Source organism: Dermacentor variabilis, chromosome 9 (genome assembly GCF_050947875.1).
Source record: "Dermacentor variabilis isolate Ectoservices chromosome 9, ASM5094787v1, whole genome shotgun sequence".
In the NCBI taxonomy this organism is placed as follows: Eukaryota; Metazoa; Arthropoda; class Arachnida; order Ixodida; family Ixodidae; genus Dermacentor; species Dermacentor variabilis.
In genome coordinates this window covers 127,855,462-127,875,153 of record NC_134576.1, presented here as the reverse complement: position 1 = coordinate 127,875,153, position 19,692 = coordinate 127,855,462, and the positions used below count along the sequence as shown (strand labels likewise).

Here is a 19,692-nt window from a genome sequence, read left to right as displayed (position 1 = left end):
TCACGAACCCTAGTTTCTCGCCTCCTGCGAACGTTGGGCCGTCGTAAGTTGCATGCCGTCTCGTTATTTCCCCCAGCGCTGAACAATCGAGTCGTTGATAGGTAGGCAGGCTTAAACTACTGCCATTCGATCGCGGCCAACTCTTGATCGAGCGGCCGTGCTTAAGCATATAACCGCCAGCCGAACGTCCGTGCGATGACGCGCTGAGGCGTCACACAGTGTGTACAGTGGTTATAGTTCCGTGAGCGCCATTCATCCGTGGGCCTTTTGTTGAGCAGTTAGTATCGTGTAGTGTCTGATGCACGGCTGAAGGTCGTTAAAAAATAAGCTGCGGACTAAGCCAGCACACATTGCACAATAGCCTTGCGCATTTCGATGTTACATACAACAGGTACAAGCGTGATAATCAGTTATTGAGTAAGCAATAAATATTCTATACTGTGATGGCTTCCCATTTTTTCGTTGAATAACCGCGAAACGCGAGAGAGAAAGCAGACGGAAGGGGGGGTGGCTGCAAGACAGTTCGACCTTCCTATGAAAATTCCTCCGAACGCATAGCTAATCATATGCTTATTCATTTACATGAACGCTTCTTATGGTAAACAGATATGTTAAAATTTCAGGCGTGTAATTTTCCGGCGATATTGGAACAGAGTTACTTTCGCTATTGCGTTGGTAGGAGAATCAGGCTATCGAAACTTCCAAAATATGAAACTTGTGCAGCGCATGTTTGGACCACAACTTTCAAAGCGAAGCTTTCTTCGCCTCTTCCTTCTACTTTTCCACTTCTGCTGCTGCTGTTGTTGTTGTTGTCGTTGTTGTTGTTGCTGCTACTGCTGCTGTTGCTGTTGTTGCTGCTATTGCTGCTCTAGCTGCTGTTGCTACTGCTGCTGCTGTCACTGTCTTGCACGCCGCGTCGGCAGGCCGTTCAGGTCGAACCCGGGGCACGGGAGAGAGTAAAGGCGACGCTCGTTTCCACCTTTTCATCGCGTCATCACAATGCCTTCTTAACAGCTGCATTTATCTGTGACCCCCGGAAAAAGCACAGCAGAAGCTCCAGCGCTTACCTTTGTGCTACGCGCAACAGTCCAGAGGGGACGTAGACAGAATAATAAGTGGAGAGGGGACATAGAGAGAGGAAAGAGAGAACAGGTAGAACCGACGCAGTTCACGAACCGAGTGAATAACAGCTCTGCCATTCTTCGCTCGCATTTGGCACACATGGTTATGAAAAATGGCGCACAACAACGTTTCAAGCAAACACGTCTCGCCTGTGTGTTCCGTGTACCACGCAGACAAACAGCAGGGGTGCACGCAAGGTATCATTCAACGTCAACTCACCAATCTCGTGTTGTAGTAAACGTTGAAGAAATTAAATCTTCACCGCCGACATCACCGCTGATTATATCGTCAATGGAAGCAAACAGCACAGAAAGCTTCGCTTACATCGATTCCCACAGCGCGTGGGATCCGCATATTTTTTTTTCTTATGTTTTTGTATACAGAACGGGTCACAAACTATCGGCGCGTATTCTGACTCTGGTGAAATGCACAAATTAGATGCGAGCATTTTTAATTCACAAGGTGGTTTCTCCAACTCGTGCCGCAGAGACCCAAGCTTTCGTGAAGCCGATGCGCAGACGTGCTGCGAGTAAAGGAATAATAATAGAAAAATAAGAATGTGCCAAAGGAAGAAGCTCATATACATATAAGCGCGAAGGATAGACGCAGACAGGAAAAAAAATAAGAAAAAAGAAGGGACAACGCAATCTTATAACAAATATCACTTGAAATATGCGCCTCATATCCAATAATCTCGTAGATCATTGATCTAATGTAAACATATGTGTTTCGTATGTGTTCTCGTATGGTCATACGAGTTTATTCGATATCTTGCCAGGGACGTAACCGGGGGGGGGGGGGGGACGGTCACACAGAGAACTCCCCCCCCCCCTCAATCCTCCAAAACTCTATGTACCAGAGACACAAAACGACATGCGACAATAGCCGGCCACGCCCCCTCTCCTGCCGCGTACTCCCCCTCCCCCCCCCTAAGAAAAAAAAAAACTCTGTGTCAGATAGAATAATTCCAGTCAATGAGCTGGTATGCTCGAAGAGGCGGGCATTACTTGAAGAAAAAATAGCATAGTCGACTAATTAAAAATATCACTAATTAAGCTCTAGCGAATTACCTCTTGGCACATATTGCCATGTACAAATTCTAGCGGGTAAGACTGAGAGGCACATCAACTTCAAAAGAGTTGTGTGGATGGCACCAAGAGCGAGATATGCGCCGCCAAACTTGCGATAAAAAGGCACTGTCGTTCCATTTACTTTCATAACAAAGCATCGTTTTATGCATTGAAGCACAAAAGCAACTGGAACGCCAATGCATCTCTCCGCAATGTTCGGGAATTAATATCTCGAAACTGGAGTCATCCTCAGAATTCGTTCCAAGTGGATCCGCCTTGCGAACACCCCGGCTAGAATTTGTAAATTTCTATATGTGCCATAACTTAATTAGTGATTTTTTTGTTAATTAGTCGATTATGCATTTAAATTTTTCAGCAAGTAATGTCCTCCTCTTCGAGTAGACCAGCTCATGAATTAGATTTGTGTTATCTACCACAGGCAATTAAAAAAAGATATGGGATGTTGTTCGCTGAGACACCCGGCATATGCCTCATAAGGAAGCGCTCTAAACAACATCAACAGACCGGATTCACCGCACAACTTGTCTGTATATGCCATTCGTATTACTTGCCTCGATTTCCTTTTTCATTGCGTTTTGCTTCTTTTCCCTATAATTTACTCTTCGTAAATGAATTTTAACTAAACAAGCTGCATATTTCGCCAGCAAACCCTGAATTGGAAAGTCGATAGTTGTCTCTCTTGTCTCGTTTTCGGGTGCTTGTCTGTCATTTTTTTTTTTTGCCGTAACAATATATGTATTTTTTTTTTCACTGCGTGGCACTTACAGCTCCGATGTTCGCGTAGCTTTATCTACTGCGAACAAAAATTTTTTTAATGAGTAAAGGCAAGGCGCAAGAGACCAGGACTGAAGAAGGACACAAACGACAGGACCGGTGTCGTTTGTGTCCTTCTTCCGTCCTGGTCTTTTGCGCCTTGCCCCCACTCATTTAAGCATGAAGCAACTAGCCCAAGCAAGAGTTTTACTGGAAATTTCTTTTTTTCCAGGATCTCTTTAAAGGGAGCGTTACGTCCTGTACGCCGCATTCAAACGCATCGGAGACGTCAATCAGGGTTCATTGGGCCTCGTCCGCGTGGAGGTAGCAACAGCCCTGTACATGTGCGTATCTCATCCTACTACAGTCAAGCAGTGAACGATAAGTAAGAACTCCTTTCGACCATTGCTAGGCGGCCGACTAATCTTTATTTTTTAAAAAAAGAAAGCTAATCGATTTTTGCGTATTCGGAAGGAGCTACCGAAGGTGGTTTAGCTAAATACGGACTTTCGTTATGTCGGGAGAATAGTCAAGGCGGCAAAATTTCGACCATTATGTATTAGCCGCGTCATGACATTTTCTACGCAAACATTTGAAAGAAGTAAGAAAATCGATCGTATTTCAGTGGCCATTTTTTTTTCAGTGGTCATACAATCGGACGCAGGTAAATGCTTGGAGGGTGGAAGCGAGCACTTAAGTGACAAAGAAGACACTGCGCAGGTGAACACCTGTGCTGTGTCCTCCCTATCAATGTTGCGCCCGTTTGGAGCTATCGCTTAGACTACGGTCAGTGGAACCCTCGGCTAAAGTCACTGGAAGTTCCAGGGACTTTAGCTTGGGCGGGTGCCTGCGGGTGCCCAGTCGTAGACGGGTTTTCCTTGGCCGAAATAGACGGACAATAAATGTACAGGGAGGACACTGAGCAGATGACACTGAGCACTGAGCAGATGAGAACCTGTCGCGTGTTCTCTCTATCACTTTTGTGCTCGTTTGGTGTTATAGCTTGGACTAGGTCACTGGAACTTCCAGTGATTTTAGCTTGGACGAATGCCGGCGGGTGCCCGGTTGTACACGGGTTTCTCTTGTCAGAAATAGACGAGCACGAAATTGACAGGGAGGACATGGGACAGGTGCTCACACGTCAAGTGTCCCTCTTCATTCCTGTCAATCTTGTGCTCGTTTTCACACTGAAGTTACGCGCCAACTCGCCCAACAACGCACAATGCTAAGTCAGAGACGCAAAGACAGGCAAAGAATAAACGAAAGGCGTTAATTAATGACTGATATATAATAAAATTGAAATTAGAAAGCAGATTCAAGAATGCTATGAGCTCTGAGGAGGTCCGGGCTTTATTTCTGCCAAGAAATATCCGTGTACGACCAGGCACCCGTCGGAGACTCGTCCAAAACTAGCACCAAGTTTCCTTCTGGTAGCCTATTTGCGAACCATAACGTGTATATCGTGGCCTCTGGGATCGGTAGCTGGCATTGGCACAAATCTTGGAGGTTATGGGTTAAGCCACCATGGGGTAGACGTGTACTCCCGCTCTCCAGAGTTCGTGCTCCCGCTCTCCAGAGCTAGAGGGGCTGTCGATTTACTTTAGTGCATTGCGCGATCGATTCTATTACATTTATGTCTTCTGTGCGCATGCGCAACAACAGATGGTGCAAGCTCAGCATGGGACCGTACGCCCGATGCAGTTCTTATGCAGAGCGGTTAGTTCGTACAGACGTGCTTCCGCCGATCGTGAAAACGAACATGTACTATTAGCGAAGGCATTCGACCAATGACAAGAGGTTCTTACGAATGTACTTTGTGGATTCAGCCCTTGATTACCCAAGGCAGCAAGTATAGCACTACACTAGAGCACGCTCTCTCAATAATAATAACAAAAAAGAAAAGAAGTAGAAGAAAAGAGAACTAAGCGCACCCTTTTGTTGTTTTACTTTGAAGTTGAATTGTGTTGTTTTCCTTTTGCAAGAGATAAGAGGTAGCAGCCACAGAAAAGGTCCGTACCTGCCACGTATCGCTAGGAAATCAAACAGTAACAGAGTGGTACGCGAATTTGCTTGCCCGGAGTTCTTTTTACTTAAACATCAAAATCAATCTTCAGAAAGATGCGTAAACACTTTCGTACGTTCATATACACAAATGTACACCTTCGTACATTTCAAACAGCGCTAATACAGACAGTTTTACTATGCAGCGGTTGTTTATTGAGGCATGGGAGGAAAGAATAAGAAAATGACTAGGAGATGGTGCCACGTGGCAGTTTTTAAACCAAGCGATAAAACTAAAAAATATAAAGAAAAATTTAGTGGGAAATTAGGCCCCACTACGTGACGCGCAAGCGGTAATTTATAGCCGCCAAGCGCGCGGCGAGGGCTTATCGTGACGAAGGGGTAACTAAAGGTTACTGCAAACCAAGCGATGCCTGAAAAGTTGAGGGCTGATCGTGACGAAGGCGTAACTAAGAGTTACTGCAAACCAAGCGATACCCGGAAAGGTTCGGCCGCCCTGTGGGGTCCATTTCCCAAGAGTGATCGCGTAGATGGGCCTTGAAGGAAAGAGAGTCAGAGTCAGATGCTGTATTCTTCCTGAATTTTTTTTTTCTTCAAGAAAGGTACAGAAGCTAAAGGTATGGCAATACCTGACAGGGGCATCTGTGGCGGTTATACATAAACATAATATATACATAGTAAAAAATTTCACAGCATGTGGCAATTCTCTTTCATATAACAAAAAAAAAAATGGTATATTCACAATTTACTCTTAAAAATGTGTACGCTAGCTAACAATATAACTACGAGAGCTTCGTATGCACAGTGTTATAATCAACAGTATGTGTTGCAGACAATATAAAGAAAAATACCCAAAATACAAGGAAATTTTTTTGTTTAATTGGATAAAGTAAAACTGGATCCATTGGTTAATAATACTTTCTTTAGCTGTTTCCTAAAGAGGAGACTGGCTTGCCAAGGCTAAGCCGCCTGACGTCGTACTCGCTCCAGGTATTTTTCCTTCCTCCGGCCACGTATGAGTATACTGTTTCCATCGAGTGGCAGTGTCTATACATACAGTTACGGCCGCCGCCATACTGTGTGCTGCACTCGTGTCGTTGCAGGCCCGTGTCGAAAGCCAATGTCGGCAAGCGCTCGCTGCCCCGCCTGGCGGAGCTCTCCGAGTTCCCCCCGTTGGGCGAGGGCGAGGGGAACGCGCCGTCTGAGCCGATGTTCGACGAGGAAGGCATCATAGAGTTCGTACGCGAGTTGTACGGCTTCGTCCGTTTCAAGCGGTACCCGAGCGAGAGCGCCTGCTTCCACAGGGACGACGAGGCCAGGTAACCACAGAGACGGCGATGACGTGGACGCTCGCTAATGCCATCGCCTTTGAATCGGGGTGGCGGCCAACAGCAGCCTAGTCTGTTTTGGAGCTACACTTACGTGTTACGACATCGTAATTTACAATTGCAGAGGAAAACAAACAATCATGCCAGAGAAGGCAGAGCGGGAATTAACTTGCAATTTTATATCGAAATGTATAATACATTACACTGAAAAAGAAAGAACTAGGTCAGAACTTAGCTCCCCTAACTCTAGGACTATGCTATCGCATACTCAGATTGTGAAGTCTTGACAGTTGCGCGCGCGTGTCAGAGGAGATCTTGAACGCTTATCAAAGTGACCTCGCATGTCTTTACAAACTTATGATTTCGAGCACCACTGACGCACTTGTGTGCACTCAACACACCTCGAGCGTCCTGTCAGATACCTACAAAGTGGGCGAAGTCCACATACAATGCTACAAGGAAATGCGTGACCGATGACGGGATCAAACCTCTGTCTTTTAAGCACAGCAGCCCAATGCCCTAACTGTTAGGTGACAATCGTGCCAAGGCAGCGCTTTGAAGCTTTGAAGTGTCTGGCGCTTGCGTAACGTGCCAGTTCCCCGCATTCATTGCTCGTGGCAGCTGTCGCTTTGTTAGACTGCACTACCTACGGGATCGGTCCATAATTCCTTTTAGATACCTCATAAGCGGGTGAAGCTCGCCTATAATGCTATCTCATTAATAAGAAGCAAGAGCCATCTAGCAATTTGCTTTATCTCGTAAACTTACGAGTGCCTGTGCTGATTTCGTCCCTTTCTTTCCACCAACAGTCTAATGGTCTCTTGGATTTCTTTTTTTTTTCTCACGCTTGGGTTGCCACGCGGCATAACGTCGGTACGAAACTAAACATTAGCATGCAGACCCGTTTCGTAGAGATACTGCAACGGTGACTTATGGAATGTGTTATCCATAATACATCTTGCTGATCTGATCAGTATATACTGATCAGTATATACAACGATCAGTACGTAGGAGCCATATGTCGTTCTCACAGAATGGACGAGCGTCCAGTAACTTAGCGGATAGCGTGCTTTCCTCTCTTTGTCGTTGCCTAAGTAACGGATTTGGGATTTTGGGACAGCCGGCTCGAACGTGCGACATCCTTCCCACGCTTCTGTATGAATAAAAAAAAAAAAAGATCTTCCAGTTGACACCAGACGTGGAGATTTGTCTGCCTGTTTCGCCGCGTTATGTACGCAGAAGACGTCAGGGTAAAGTCACCCGTGCGATCTCGCGTTGTCTCGCAGGTACCTGGGTCGACGCGTGGAGCACGCGACGGACGTGTTCAAGGTGGGGGACGTGGCGCGCTTCGACGCCCTGCCCAATCAGCGCGCCCAGGGCGTGGCCAAGTGGCGCGTCACCGCCTTCCACTACGTCCAAGGGGTGCCCGGTTGGGCCTCGCCGAAGCCGTGCAGGTGCGCGCGCTGCGCGAAGAGTAACCAAGTTTCGTTTCGTTGGCGTTTCGTTGACCGCTCTCCGCCCGAAATATAGCGAAGCAATCGGAGCTATAGTCACAAAATTTTTTAGCACGACAGGATGTACGTTCCCGCGTGCCGTTGGCAGTAGGCGCATAAAGACAAGTAAAAATAAGAGTTTAAAACACGCTGACAAAATGAGTGAATAAATCATATGCGTTCATATTTAAGACCATGTCACTGCATGGATTCCTGTTGGCGGTCAGCCTGGAAGCCACGACACCGGTGGTTGTCCGTAAGTCACCTTTACGCCGGTTGTTATTGTTTATACGAGTTTTGTGATCGAGTCACCCTGCCGTGTTTTTGTTCCTGACGTCGGCGTCGGTGTCGTACCTCGTAACCGAGCGAACGAGCGCAGCGAAAAATTAGAGCCAACGCAGAGCGCAGCGAGTGAAGAGAGCGCGAGGACGAAAGTGGAGGAAAGGGTATGGCGAAAACACGAGAAATGGCGCAAGACGGGACTATGGCGATAATGGCTACGGGATGGCGCCAGGTTAGCCCGCTTCGTTAGGGTGCCTCGATGCGCTAAATCGCCTCCGCTCCGTTCGCCCGCATCAAGGCACTCTTGAGGCACTCTACGTGTCGTCTGTTCACCAAAGCGCTGCATGAGCGGAGGTCTGTCTGCGACAGTTGCTGTGAATCGCGCCCACGCATGAACCACGCGCTGCCTCTCGCGATCTCCCGATTAGCGAAGCAGTCGCGCCACACTTCGCTCCGTTTGGAACGTGCCGCACGAGACAGATCGCCCGCGCCAGCAAATATATGGCGAAATGAAAACACGTATAGAGTGCGCTCAACTTCCGCATTAGGGAGTATCGTAATCGCCGGTGAATTTTCTCTTTGTGCAGGGACTGGGCCAGCCACGAAGAGGACAAATCGCGCGAACTGACTGGTTTGCAAGGCGTCGTGGATCGCGTCAAGTCAGAGTACGGCTTCATCCGGATGGGACCCCACTCGGCGCCGTCGGCCTTCTTCCGCGTCAGCGTCCTGGAACAGTCGCTGGAGAAGGCCGTCGAGGACGTCAGCGAGGTGCTCGCCGTCGGCGACCTGGTCCGCTTCGACGCCGAGCTCAACCTCAAGGACAACACGACGGCCAAGTGGTGGGTCACGTACGTCCGGCCCGTCTCGGCTTCGAACCCGGCTGCGACTTCGCCTCGGCAGAAGGAACTCGGCAAACTGTCCGGCAGAGATGGCCCTAAAGGGACTAGCGGGGGCCCTCGCAAAGCGTCCGTCGTCCGCGACAGCGGCGACTCCGGCGACTCGTCCGACGTCGACCAGAACTCGTGGCCGCCGCTGAAAGGAAGCGAGAAGAAGATACTTCCCTGGAGCTACGCGCGGTGCGCGGCCAGAGCCGTGACCTCCGAAGGCGTCACCGCGCCAAACACTTCTGCACCGACGAAGGCGCTTCCAGCTCCGCCATTAATGTCCCCCGTTTCCAAGACGACGCCCTCCCTGGCTAGGCCGTCGGTTCTCGTGTACCGCGGCGTCAGAGGAATCGTGAATTGTGTTGACGGTGGCGCTGCGATCGAATGCGAAGTCAGGGAGCCCACCGGTGCGAGGCGGGTCAAACTGGGAGACGACTGCCCGTTTTACCGTAACGGATCGCGGGTGGACGGTGGTGGAGTCACCAAGGCGCTCAGCGAAGGTGACCAGCTGACCCTCGACTACGTCGTGTCCGCGGACGTCGCGTCCCCGAAGAATGCGGACGTCCACTGTTACATAGCTTGGCAAGGAGAGAGGCCGATCGATGTGCCTCACTTGAGCGTGGAGCTGCTGAGGAGTGTGTTGAAGACTGGCTGCGACCAGAAGGGCGAGAAGACCGCCGACACTGGCGTCCAGAGGGACCGCACGAAGTGAGTGTAGTGGCCCTGCAATAGGGGGCGACACTTTTGTCTTTAACATTGAACTTCGATCGTCATTGCACCCAGTCCGCACTGAAGTTTTCAAGTGCGATAGAGGCAAGGCGCGTATGCGCCGATGTTCGTTGAGATCGTTGATTGCAAGGCCGGAGGTTGTGGCGTATGTGCGACGGTTGGCGCTTTCGATGTATATCAAGGGAGAGGTATGACCAAAGAGTTCTACCACGACGTTTAGATGTGAGCATGAGGCAGTGATGGGGTGAAAGCACAGTGTTTTATTTCCTCAAAACGATAGGAACACCCATCGCCACCCTTGCCTCCTAAGTTGTCTAGATGGTCGCAGGTTCGGCAGCTGGCCGCGGTCATACTATTTACGATGGAGGAGGATTGCAAAATTACCGCGCGTTCAGGTTTAAAAGCGCAGTAATTAAGTTACATCGGAGGATCAAAATCCTCTTCGACAGCGTGATTGTCTTAAGGTACACCTTCGTGACGTAGCTATACATGAACTAATACCGACTATGACCGAATGCTCTTTTATGCGCTGTACATTAACATTGGATGTTCCAGTTTGTAGGCTCGGGGCACTCCTTCTGCATGTTTCCCTATGTATTACTCCTGTTTCATCGATAATGAAGATTGACTGATTGATTGATTGATTAATTGATCGACTGTTTCTCTACAGAGCGAAGAAAACAAAAGGTCGTCGTGAATCCAGCGAAAGTAGTTCTGAGAGCTCGGACGAGGATGGCTCGGGCCTTGCTGGTGAGTAAAGGGCTGCAGGTGACGACACACAACTCTGCTTCGCTGTGGCTGTAGTTAATTGGTCACGCTGTTCCAGTTGAATGTGGCCAGTTAAGATGGAGATAAATCTGAGACCTCTAACGTAAAATAAATTTAAGAAATCCCTTACTAACTTATGCAAACATTCCCTCCGCCGTTCTCAGGCGCGAAAAAGAAGACTGTATAACTACGAAAAAAAAAAATACTTGAAAACGGAACGATACCAGGCGTAACTGGAAACCGTTTAGACGGTTTCTTAACATGAGACAGTCTTATCCGGGAATCAGAAAAAAATTGTCCTCAGTGATTATGAATTCACCATTCATACTGCTGCTTCTGATAATAGCCTTCCACTTAGCGCACTGCCAAGTATTTCACGTAGCTATAATGCTCACTTTATCTCCGCGCTGTTTCGCCTCGAGAAGCCTAGAATTTTATTTCTTCCCGAAATCAACTGGATCTGGCCTTGATTCTATCAGAACTGCATATATGAATCTTGTTTCTACTGATATCTCACCGGTAATTGCTGATATTATTGACAAAATATTCCGTACCGGTGTATTTCCCAACTCACTTAAATTTCGTAAAATAGTTCCCGTCTTCAGATAAGGCAGTCGTGAAAATATTAACAATTACCGTTCCATCTGCACCTTGACATTTTTTTAGCAAGGTTTTTGAAGAACTGATCTATACTCGCCTCATGGGCTACCTAAATAAGTCCTTATCAGGAGAAGGCTTATCACTCTCCTCCAGTTTGGGTTCTGACATCGCTATTCAACTGAGTTAGCGCTAGTTCAATTCGCTGACAAAATTAAGCAAGTCATTGATCGGAAACTAATTGTAATGGTTATAGTTATCGATTTGACACAGGATTTTGATGCACTATATAGTTGCACTTTATTACATAAGCCATAGCAATTCGCCGTTACTGGTCCACATCTCGAACTTTTTTGCAGCTACTTGTCTAATCGTTCTGTAGTTGTACATGTTAATGGTCACTACTCCACCAATAAATTACTTACCGGCGACGTTCCTCAATATTCCATCTTAGGCACGATGCTCTTCTTATTAATCATAAATGACGTAATGTACTTACCAATTCACAATGCCCATTAAGTGCCGACCGTACCACGTTGTACTCATCTCGAAACACACCGATCGCTCTGGAAGCTACACTTAATGCTCACCTCTCCAACGTCCACATGGGGTGCACCCTTAAACCGACTGCGTACAAGTCCGATTAAAACAACGTTTATAGTTTTCTGTAGTTCACCGAAAGTGATAGTAAATCCCAAAACGATTTCTTCAATGACTATACATATTTTTACATAGCAGACAAGTTGAAAATTTTTTGCATTACCCTTGCCAAACACTTAATTCCACTGTCATGTCAATTCATTACTGAAAAAAAAGTGTCATTTGGTATCGATGTTCTCATAAAAACATGTGCGTAATTTGCGCCAAATATCCTTAGTTCATTATATCCCGCTCATGTAGGTAGATATTTAACGTACAGTTTGTCTACATGGAGAAACATATTCTACTCACCTCAAGCGTTTAGAACGCCTTCAAATCGAGGAGTAGAACTCATGGCACTTAGTCCGCTGCCATGTCATTCCCTGACTCTTTGAAGGCATCTTCGTATTCTAACCCTTCGGCATTTACTTCAATATAAGCTTTCGCTTCTCATGTCTCGCTCTATTCATTATGACATACCTATAAGTCTCCTTTCTTTGTCACATCGTTAACTCATACAAAACTATATTTTCCGAGCGGAATAACCTCATTTTACCCCAGAGCACATCAAATTATCGAAAGGTCTCGCTCAGATTCCGTCGTAAAAGCAGTTTTGAATTCAATTCCTATACAAATATTAAGATGACCTCTTCTTTGTATTAATTTAAGCGACAGTTAAAAACAAGATTACTAGAACTGCCTGCTCTATTTCTTTTTTTTTTTGGACGCGTACAGGTCTTATATTTGTAATAACTTTTGCAGTCTTCACGAATTTTAGAATGCATAAGTTATTTCACTCTTGCTTGTTTATATTGGTTTCATCAAATACTTTCGTGCTGTGTTGTTATTACGTTCATAAAATATACGATCCTGCTATTGCGACTTTATGCTTCTGTTAGCTTATGACAATCACATATATTTTTTTGTGAGCACAGTTCCTTATTTTATGATTTTATCTTGTTATATTGTACGTATGTATAAGTTTGTAATATGCAATCTATTGTTGGATGCATGCTGTTGCTGTTTACGTCATCACCTTGCACGCATCGTGAAACAGGAGGTCTCCCGGACAGTTCTACTGTGGGACCTCTAAATGTACTGCTGAAATATAGTATGCTAGGTTTTCCTTTTTCTCCTATAAATAATATTCAAACTTCATCAACAAGAACAACTACAAGGAATGACGAGTGTTGCCAAGCAGTGCTGCCGGGTTGCTTTTTCTCTCCATCCGCAGTTTTAGACAAACCGGAAAATAAACTGGTTGATCGAGCTAGCGTGTCTTCCGTATTCAAATGGACGGGAGACGGCAGAAATGCTCTCAGTAGGCAACCGTCGCGTCTATTCGAATGAAAGTTTGCTAAATTGCGAAAACGCAAAGTCAAATTTTTGTCACTGTTCGGAGCAAATTTCTGATTTAGGCCCGTTTCCTTTTTCCCGTTTGCTTTCTTTGTGTTTCTTTTTCAGGGGCAGTACGTGCTCCGAAGACGACAAACACCCTCGTTCTCTCGGTAAGCGTGACTGACGTCTTAGGGCCAAGAATGGCTCACGTTCTTTGAGAAGCTGTGATTGTTGTAATGAGTTGTAAAAAAAAAAAAGAAACAGAAAAAAAAACGCCCTTGCTCTCGCAAAGTGTGTGATGAAGTCGACATGTTGTGAACGATGTATCAGTAGCTTTCTTTTTTTTTTTTTACATCGTGCAGAAGATTTAGGAATTGCCCATGGCAGACAGCATAATTATAGTCATTGAGCTCGTTTACTCAAAGAGGCGCACATTTACATGCCCGATAAATCGAAATGCACAATCGAACAATCAGTACTATTTCACCGATTTACTTTTTTAAACAATTACTTTGCGTGCACGTACTGCAATTCATGAATCGTAGCCCGTGAATTCGGGAGGTATACCCAGAGCATCGTCGTCTGTCTTGCTTGCGTTCTATCTCCTGAAAACTGCCGCTCGCTACTTTCCTGTGAAGAACGCTGTGTCACGCTGATGGCGCGCATCCCGTTCGCAACCTGAAAATACCGGGCGCGCAGCGTTAAGAAAAGTAACGGCACACCAGAGAGACGACGAATGATGTTCTGGGGACAAGGATACGCCTCAGAGGGTGCAACCTATTTCTTTTAGAGTGCAGATTTGTCCTCCAAACAAGACAGAAGTTCGCAGGAAGGTGGAGGCATGATGTTAGTAACTGAGGTCGAACGAGCGCCGTCGCTTGTTTACAATTGTCTTTTTTTTGTAGCCTTATAGTATGTTTGTATGTTTGTGACATGCGTGTGGCGTATTGCCCAACTGTGCATTGGTATAGCCAACTATTACGTAGCCTACCTTTCCACCGTTGTGCAGTTATTAAACAAACAAACAAACAAACAAACAAACAAACAAACAAACAAACAAACAAACCAGGGTACTCGTCTTCGCCAGGGCCATGATACCATAGATGCGTTAAGTATATATCATGGTATACATGTACCATGCAATACCATGTAAAAATAACTAGCCCGGGGTTATACATTTCCTTTATTGCACAGAAATAGGAAGTATGACCTCTTGGAATCCCAAATACACGAGTCCGGTTGGAATGTAGAGAGGAAAAACGTGAATAAACTGCCAAGAAGCACTATACGCACACGAGCACGTCGCAAGCAAACAATGAAGACGGAAGTTCGCAGGAAAGATGGAGATTAGGAGTGATCGACAGGCGGAGAAAGCAAGCGGTGCTTCAGGCCCGATCCAGCGTCTCGACAAGGCAGACTTTGTCTTCATCAGGGCTACATCTATCGTTCTCCTGAAGAAAGTCTCCCTTTGTCGAAGCGTTGGCTCCAGGCTGAGCCACTCCCTTGTTCGTCCAGTGTCAAGCACACAGGTAGCGCCACTGTGGTCATCGGCACTGGACGAACGCTCTGGTACAGTCGAGCGCCTCTGTACAAGGAACACGCTTTTACAACGAAATTGGCCTGCATATCGGAGGAATACTTCTGTCCAGGTTCTATCGTGAGCTGTACGCTGCGCGACCTTTACAACGAATTAGTACTCTATATAGCGAATGATTTCGGAGGCCCCGAGAACTTCGTTACGATGGCGTTCGACTGTATTTGGGACAATCCTTCCATCACACAGGAAAGGATCACGCACGTCTTTTTATTTAATACATATCTGCGGCACACGAACTTGCACATAAATATTGTAGCGGAACCTTTCGGTCACAACCTCTTTCCGTTTCTACTTCAGGAAGATGCCCTGACCAACATGGCGGAAATGGTCGCGAAGAAGCTGTACGTGCTACTGGAGGCCTACTACAGTGAGAAACAGCGGGAAGAGAAGCAAAAGCAAGAACAGCTAGGGAAGCCTCAGCAACAGCCACAGCAACAGCCACAACCACAGCCACAACCACAGCCACAGCCACAGCCAAAGCCACAGCCACAGCAACAGCCACAGCAACAGCGACAGCAGCGGCAAAAACAGCAGAGGAAGAACCCCGGTAGCCCTCCTGGTAGTCCTGCGCCCGTAGACATTTCCACGCCCGAGAACCTTTCCATCTGGAACCTTGATTCCGATGAAGCGCAGGTGACACGCCTTTGAAAGGCTCATGCTACTTGACGAATTCGAGTCGATGGCGCAACGAAAATCAGACACCCATCACATTGTACGACGCAGGTGGGCCAGTGCCATCGTGCACGAGCTGCCTGTAACGCGAGCGTTAAAATGCGCGCGCCTTCTTTTTGGCAGGTCGCAGGAAGCGTTTCTTGGGCGTAACGTATTCCGGCTGCCAAGAACACAGATGAAAGCACTTAGGTCAAACGGGACTCCGTAGTGCGATGACTTGGGGTAAACGAAGGTGCTGGTTTAAGCCATGTGTTGCTCTGTACACTCGCTCCTCAAAGAGTTCAATTTGTTTATTTTTCTTTCGCTTTCTTAAATGACGGCTACAACAGGGCGTTGAGAACGGCGCAGACTTCACATGCTGTGCTATAGGCTGCAGTTTCTCGGGTTTACTCTATAAAGCGGTAGGTCTGTTGAAGCTCGATCAATGAATGATTTTTGTAGCTGACGTTTTCCTCCACCTCCTCCGTTTTCCTCTTCGTCTTTTGGTACTTAGATTTGTTTCTTTTTTTTTCGAAGTTTCTGTGCTGGCAGATTGCAGTACTAACTCGGCAAGGAGTAATCATCGTCTCTTAGTAATTGCGCTCGTGTAAAACAATATGCTACTACGTTGCGTGCAGCAAACAGGACGTACTTTCTAAACTACGCGACTCGGAAGTTCGTGTACTAAGAGCCGTGCAGCAAGTCGGTTACACTTACTATACGCGTGCTATATTGTGCCCTGTATCGAACTCCCGAAGCAAATCACACACAGACCGAAGTTTACGCGAATCCATGTCTGGCATTCCTGCGTATTCATCTGCACATTTACCGCGCAAATTGTGTACACGCTGAACGAGTTTATTAATAAACAGATGCTGAGCCGAGTGAGTGCCGTGTTTGATTATTTTCGGAGGCCTCTTAATCAACGATACCATCGTTGTCGTCGTCCTCATCACCATAAGAACATTCTAAAATAAGTTTGCAGCATTAAGGGGGAGGGGGCGGAACCTATCCCCAAGCAATAATCTTCACCTGTCTTGCTGAATAGGTGGCGTCCAAACCCACACCCCATACAGTGGCGCCCTGTGGATTTCTGATGCAGATCTTAAAGGCTATTTTTTGGCTGGTTGAACGCGGCGGAAGCGAGTTTGGGAGCCGGAAACCGGTCACAGACGTCGGCTTTGGGACACCACCTGTTGCGTTACCTTTGTCGAAAACTCTGCGCTTGCTACTTTTCTGTCAAGAATGTTATGCCACGCTATTAACGCGCATGATGTCCTTACCCGAGGAAGTGCCGGGAAAGGTAGACAAGATGATTATTGTTTGAGGACAAAATAAAGTCCCGCAGGGGCGCCAACTTCTCTCAGAACTGGTGATGTCCACATCGCTCTCCGCATCCGCGTCGAGCTCGAAGGCCACGCTCTTCCCCTACTGTAGCTACCGGAAGCGACCGACGACGTACGTCATGACCGTCATGTCCTTGGACAGCGTCTTGTTCCGTGGTTTCACTCACGCTTTGTTGTTGCTGTCCGCTTCGCTCTCCATTTTTTATCACCTTCCGCTTCGGAGCGGTCGATCCCGGGGCTCACGTTGGCGCGCCATCATCGCAGCCAATGGCGAAGGGCGCAGATAATGACAGTTGAATCGTACGAGAAATACGGCTCTGTAGTTATAGCTGCTCGCCATGCACCGCTCGCGGTGAAGTACGTCGCCGGGAACGTCGAGCGCGGTCAAAGTCGAAACGGTGCAACGCGTGGGAAACTTTTTCTGGAAGCTTCCAGGCCGTGCTTCCAGCTGCCGCAGCAGAACCGCCATGCCACATCGCCGACTCTGTTCCTCGTGTCGACATCCTGCAAGCACCGTCGCCTTCATCCCTACGTTGGCTTCGTTGACCGTTCGACAAAAAATGTGAGAATTCCCTTAACTATTTTAAGCATGCCGTAATAAACCACGGATGATTTGTGCGTGCGCTGTTTTTTGCGTTTAGTTACACGTTTACGGATTTTGTCGGTTCCTGCCGCGTCCATGTGGTGCTAAGGTGAAGCGTGTCTTGCGTCTTGTTCCGTGTACGGTTTCGAGCGAACCCGTTCTTTTCGTTGTGATATAATAGTGGATTTTGATTTATTCTACTTGACCGACAGGCTGACTTTCGTGTAGCTTCACACATACTAGCGCGGCACGTTGTTTGACAATCGTGACGCACATGTGGGTGCTCTTTTCGGCGTTCGCGACAAGCGAAGCTATACCGGCGCGAAACGCCGATGAACGTGGCATTGCGTTCGGTTTTTCCGAACGTTCACGACATACGACTGAGCATGCGACCATCCATTTTCGTTCACAATGGTAACGGCGCGATTAAAACGACGACGGAATGAAAGAACACAGCACGAGCGCTGACTCACAACTATGTTTACTGAAACACACGTCAGGAGTGTAAGTGACACGACTAGCCGATCACATGGCCCTTTTACTCCGTCGTCGTTTTGTTCGCGCTGTTGCCATTATTGTGTACCAACTCGCCCAACTTTCCACTTCAGTACATCCATTTCCGGTCGACCATAAATCTTTCACATCTTGATAACAGCGCAGAAAGAACGGACTCGCGTAGAAAACGCACGCACGCTTATTGGCAAGGGAAGGTCTCATTCTGCACCCGCAAAATACATGACAGACTCCGCGTCATGGTGGCTTTTAACAATCTGTAGCCCAAGCCAACACCTTGCCGACAAATTGGGGCATGCGCATGCTCTCCATCACGCACCACCTAGTAGCATGAGAGAAGTAGACACAAGGCGTGGATTAGTAGCCTGGTAAACCTCTTCCCTTGCCTTTATCACTACAAAGCTCAGTTCGAGCTCTCTGCCATCTTAATAATAAATTTTCTCCTCTCTCTGAAGGGCGCAAAAGGCGTACGGACCAGAGGGTCTCGATAAATAAATAAATAATATGGTATGCGGCGACGAATAATTTGGTAGTGAGGACTGCAGTGCAAACTTGACGTTGCGAATACAGCAGCACATTTGCAAATGCCACGCTTAGTACCCAATAATTACGACGAAATTATTTCATTTTTCGCCGGATCTTTTGTGCCTGTGTCATTCGCTCACGGGTGTGCTCGCGTACGTTTCCGATTGTGACGACATCTGCAGCTGTCGTGTGTGAAATACCTGTCAAGATAGAAGAAGCAGCTACTGACCCGAAGCGAACACTCGGGTGCAGGATGTTGGTAGGAAGAGGCCGGGTCTTGGTATAAATAAATATTCATTTATGATTGCGTTTTCGCGAGTTTTCTTTTCTCTTCTCATTCTTCTTGGCTGGTGGTGGCCCGTCTGCTCTTGTAGAAGCCGTATGCGAACAGCGCCGCCACAACGATGCCGATGCCCACGAATATCATGAAGAAAGACAGGCCGGCGGCCTTCGCTGCAAGAAAGCAAAGACAAGGAATTTATTGATCTGTCGATTCGTCGTCAATCGGATTCATAATAGTGCAAATCAATTCAGGGGCAACGAGAGATGCCACAGCACCGGAGCAGCGGCTCCCAATTATTTGGGCCACCTGGGGTTGTGGCTTGGTTTCTTGTTTGTTTAGTAACTGCGCAAACAAAAGTTTGTGTTCCAACCTGGACGCAGCCCGGGTGGAGTTGACGATGTAACGCTACACAACCATGAATAGCTGGTGCGAGAATAAGCTCGATGCTCAGCGGTCTCTTGAACATCATCGAAGGAGACAGGAGAGGAAAATAATAAATCGAGCTAGATCGCTAGATTCTTCGTCTAGAAGCCTATCACCATTTTCTGTGTGCGAATGTATGTCATCGTTTCCTGTGTGCCAGTATGTTACTTTGTTGCGTAGGCAATTATCTCCGAGGTGCTGGGTTGTTGCTGCCCAATTTGAACCGCCTGTGCCGCAAGAGAAAGAGAGAAAAGAGAGTAAGAGTTGGCGTAATCTCGCGTGATCTCCGTCTATGGCGCTCTCAGAGAATCAGCCTGTGGTGACGTCACAAAAGAGGTGCCATATATTCTACAACAGGTGGCGCCACTCTGATTTTCCATTGACGTCATCGCCTACGACATGCTCTGTTCTCAATACCAAAGACGAATTCGTTATTACAGGAGTCTAACTTTTCCATCTATACTCTACTTAACATTTTACTTTAGCGGTCCCTTTAAAAGAGAAGTTGTTAACTTAGCTAATCTAGCTGTATTTGTAAATTACAACTATGGGATACCAGTAACGTCACCGCTTACCGCGATCAGACTGTTGGTACAAGCCAGACAAGACGCGAGAACGAAAGACAATATCGAAGTTTCCGCGCTAACTCTGTGTGACGTCATAATACTTGGATAGCATCTATTCGGCTCCAGGGGAATATTTCATTAATAAACAACAGGTACATT

General features: G+C 47.1%; 2 protein-coding genes across 2 annotated transcripts in view; one reads left to right on the top strand and one right to left on the bottom strand.

Moving 5' to 3' along the window:
• The first annotated feature begins 3,140 nt into the window (after positions 1-3,140).
• Positions 3,141-16,293, top strand: LOC142557452 (uncharacterized). The gene is made up of 7 exons (XM_075669302.1): positions 3,141-3,310; positions 6,092-6,307; positions 7,603-7,770; positions 8,679-9,683; positions 10,375-10,454; positions 13,173-13,216; positions 14,941-16,293. Coding segments are annotated over exons 1-7 (1,866 nt in total). The 5' UTR covers positions 3,141-3,308; the 3' UTR covers positions 15,292-16,293.
• Positions 16,294-18,536: 2,243 nt separating this feature from the next.
• Positions 18,537-19,692, bottom strand: part of LOC142558541 (uncharacterized) — a 54,309-nt gene continuing 53,153 nt past the window's right edge. Inside the window, exon 24 of the mRNA XM_075670673.1 lies at positions 18,537-18,714. Within this exon, the coding sequence (XP_075526788.1) occupies positions 18,596-18,714 (119 nt within the window). The 3' untranslated portion in view covers positions 18,537-18,595. The remainder of the gene's footprint in view (positions 18,715-19,692) is intronic.

Coding starts and splice junctions, on each gene's coding strand:
- LOC142557452 (XM_075669302.1), top strand. Junction 6,308..7,602: donor CACAGGGACGACGAGGCCAG/GTAACCACAGAG, acceptor GTTGTCTCGCAG/GTACCTGGGTCGACGCGTGG. Junction 10,455..13,172: donor GGATGGCTCGGGCCTTGCTG/GTGAGTAAAGGG, acceptor TTTCTTTTTCAG/GGGCAGTACGTGCTCCGAAG.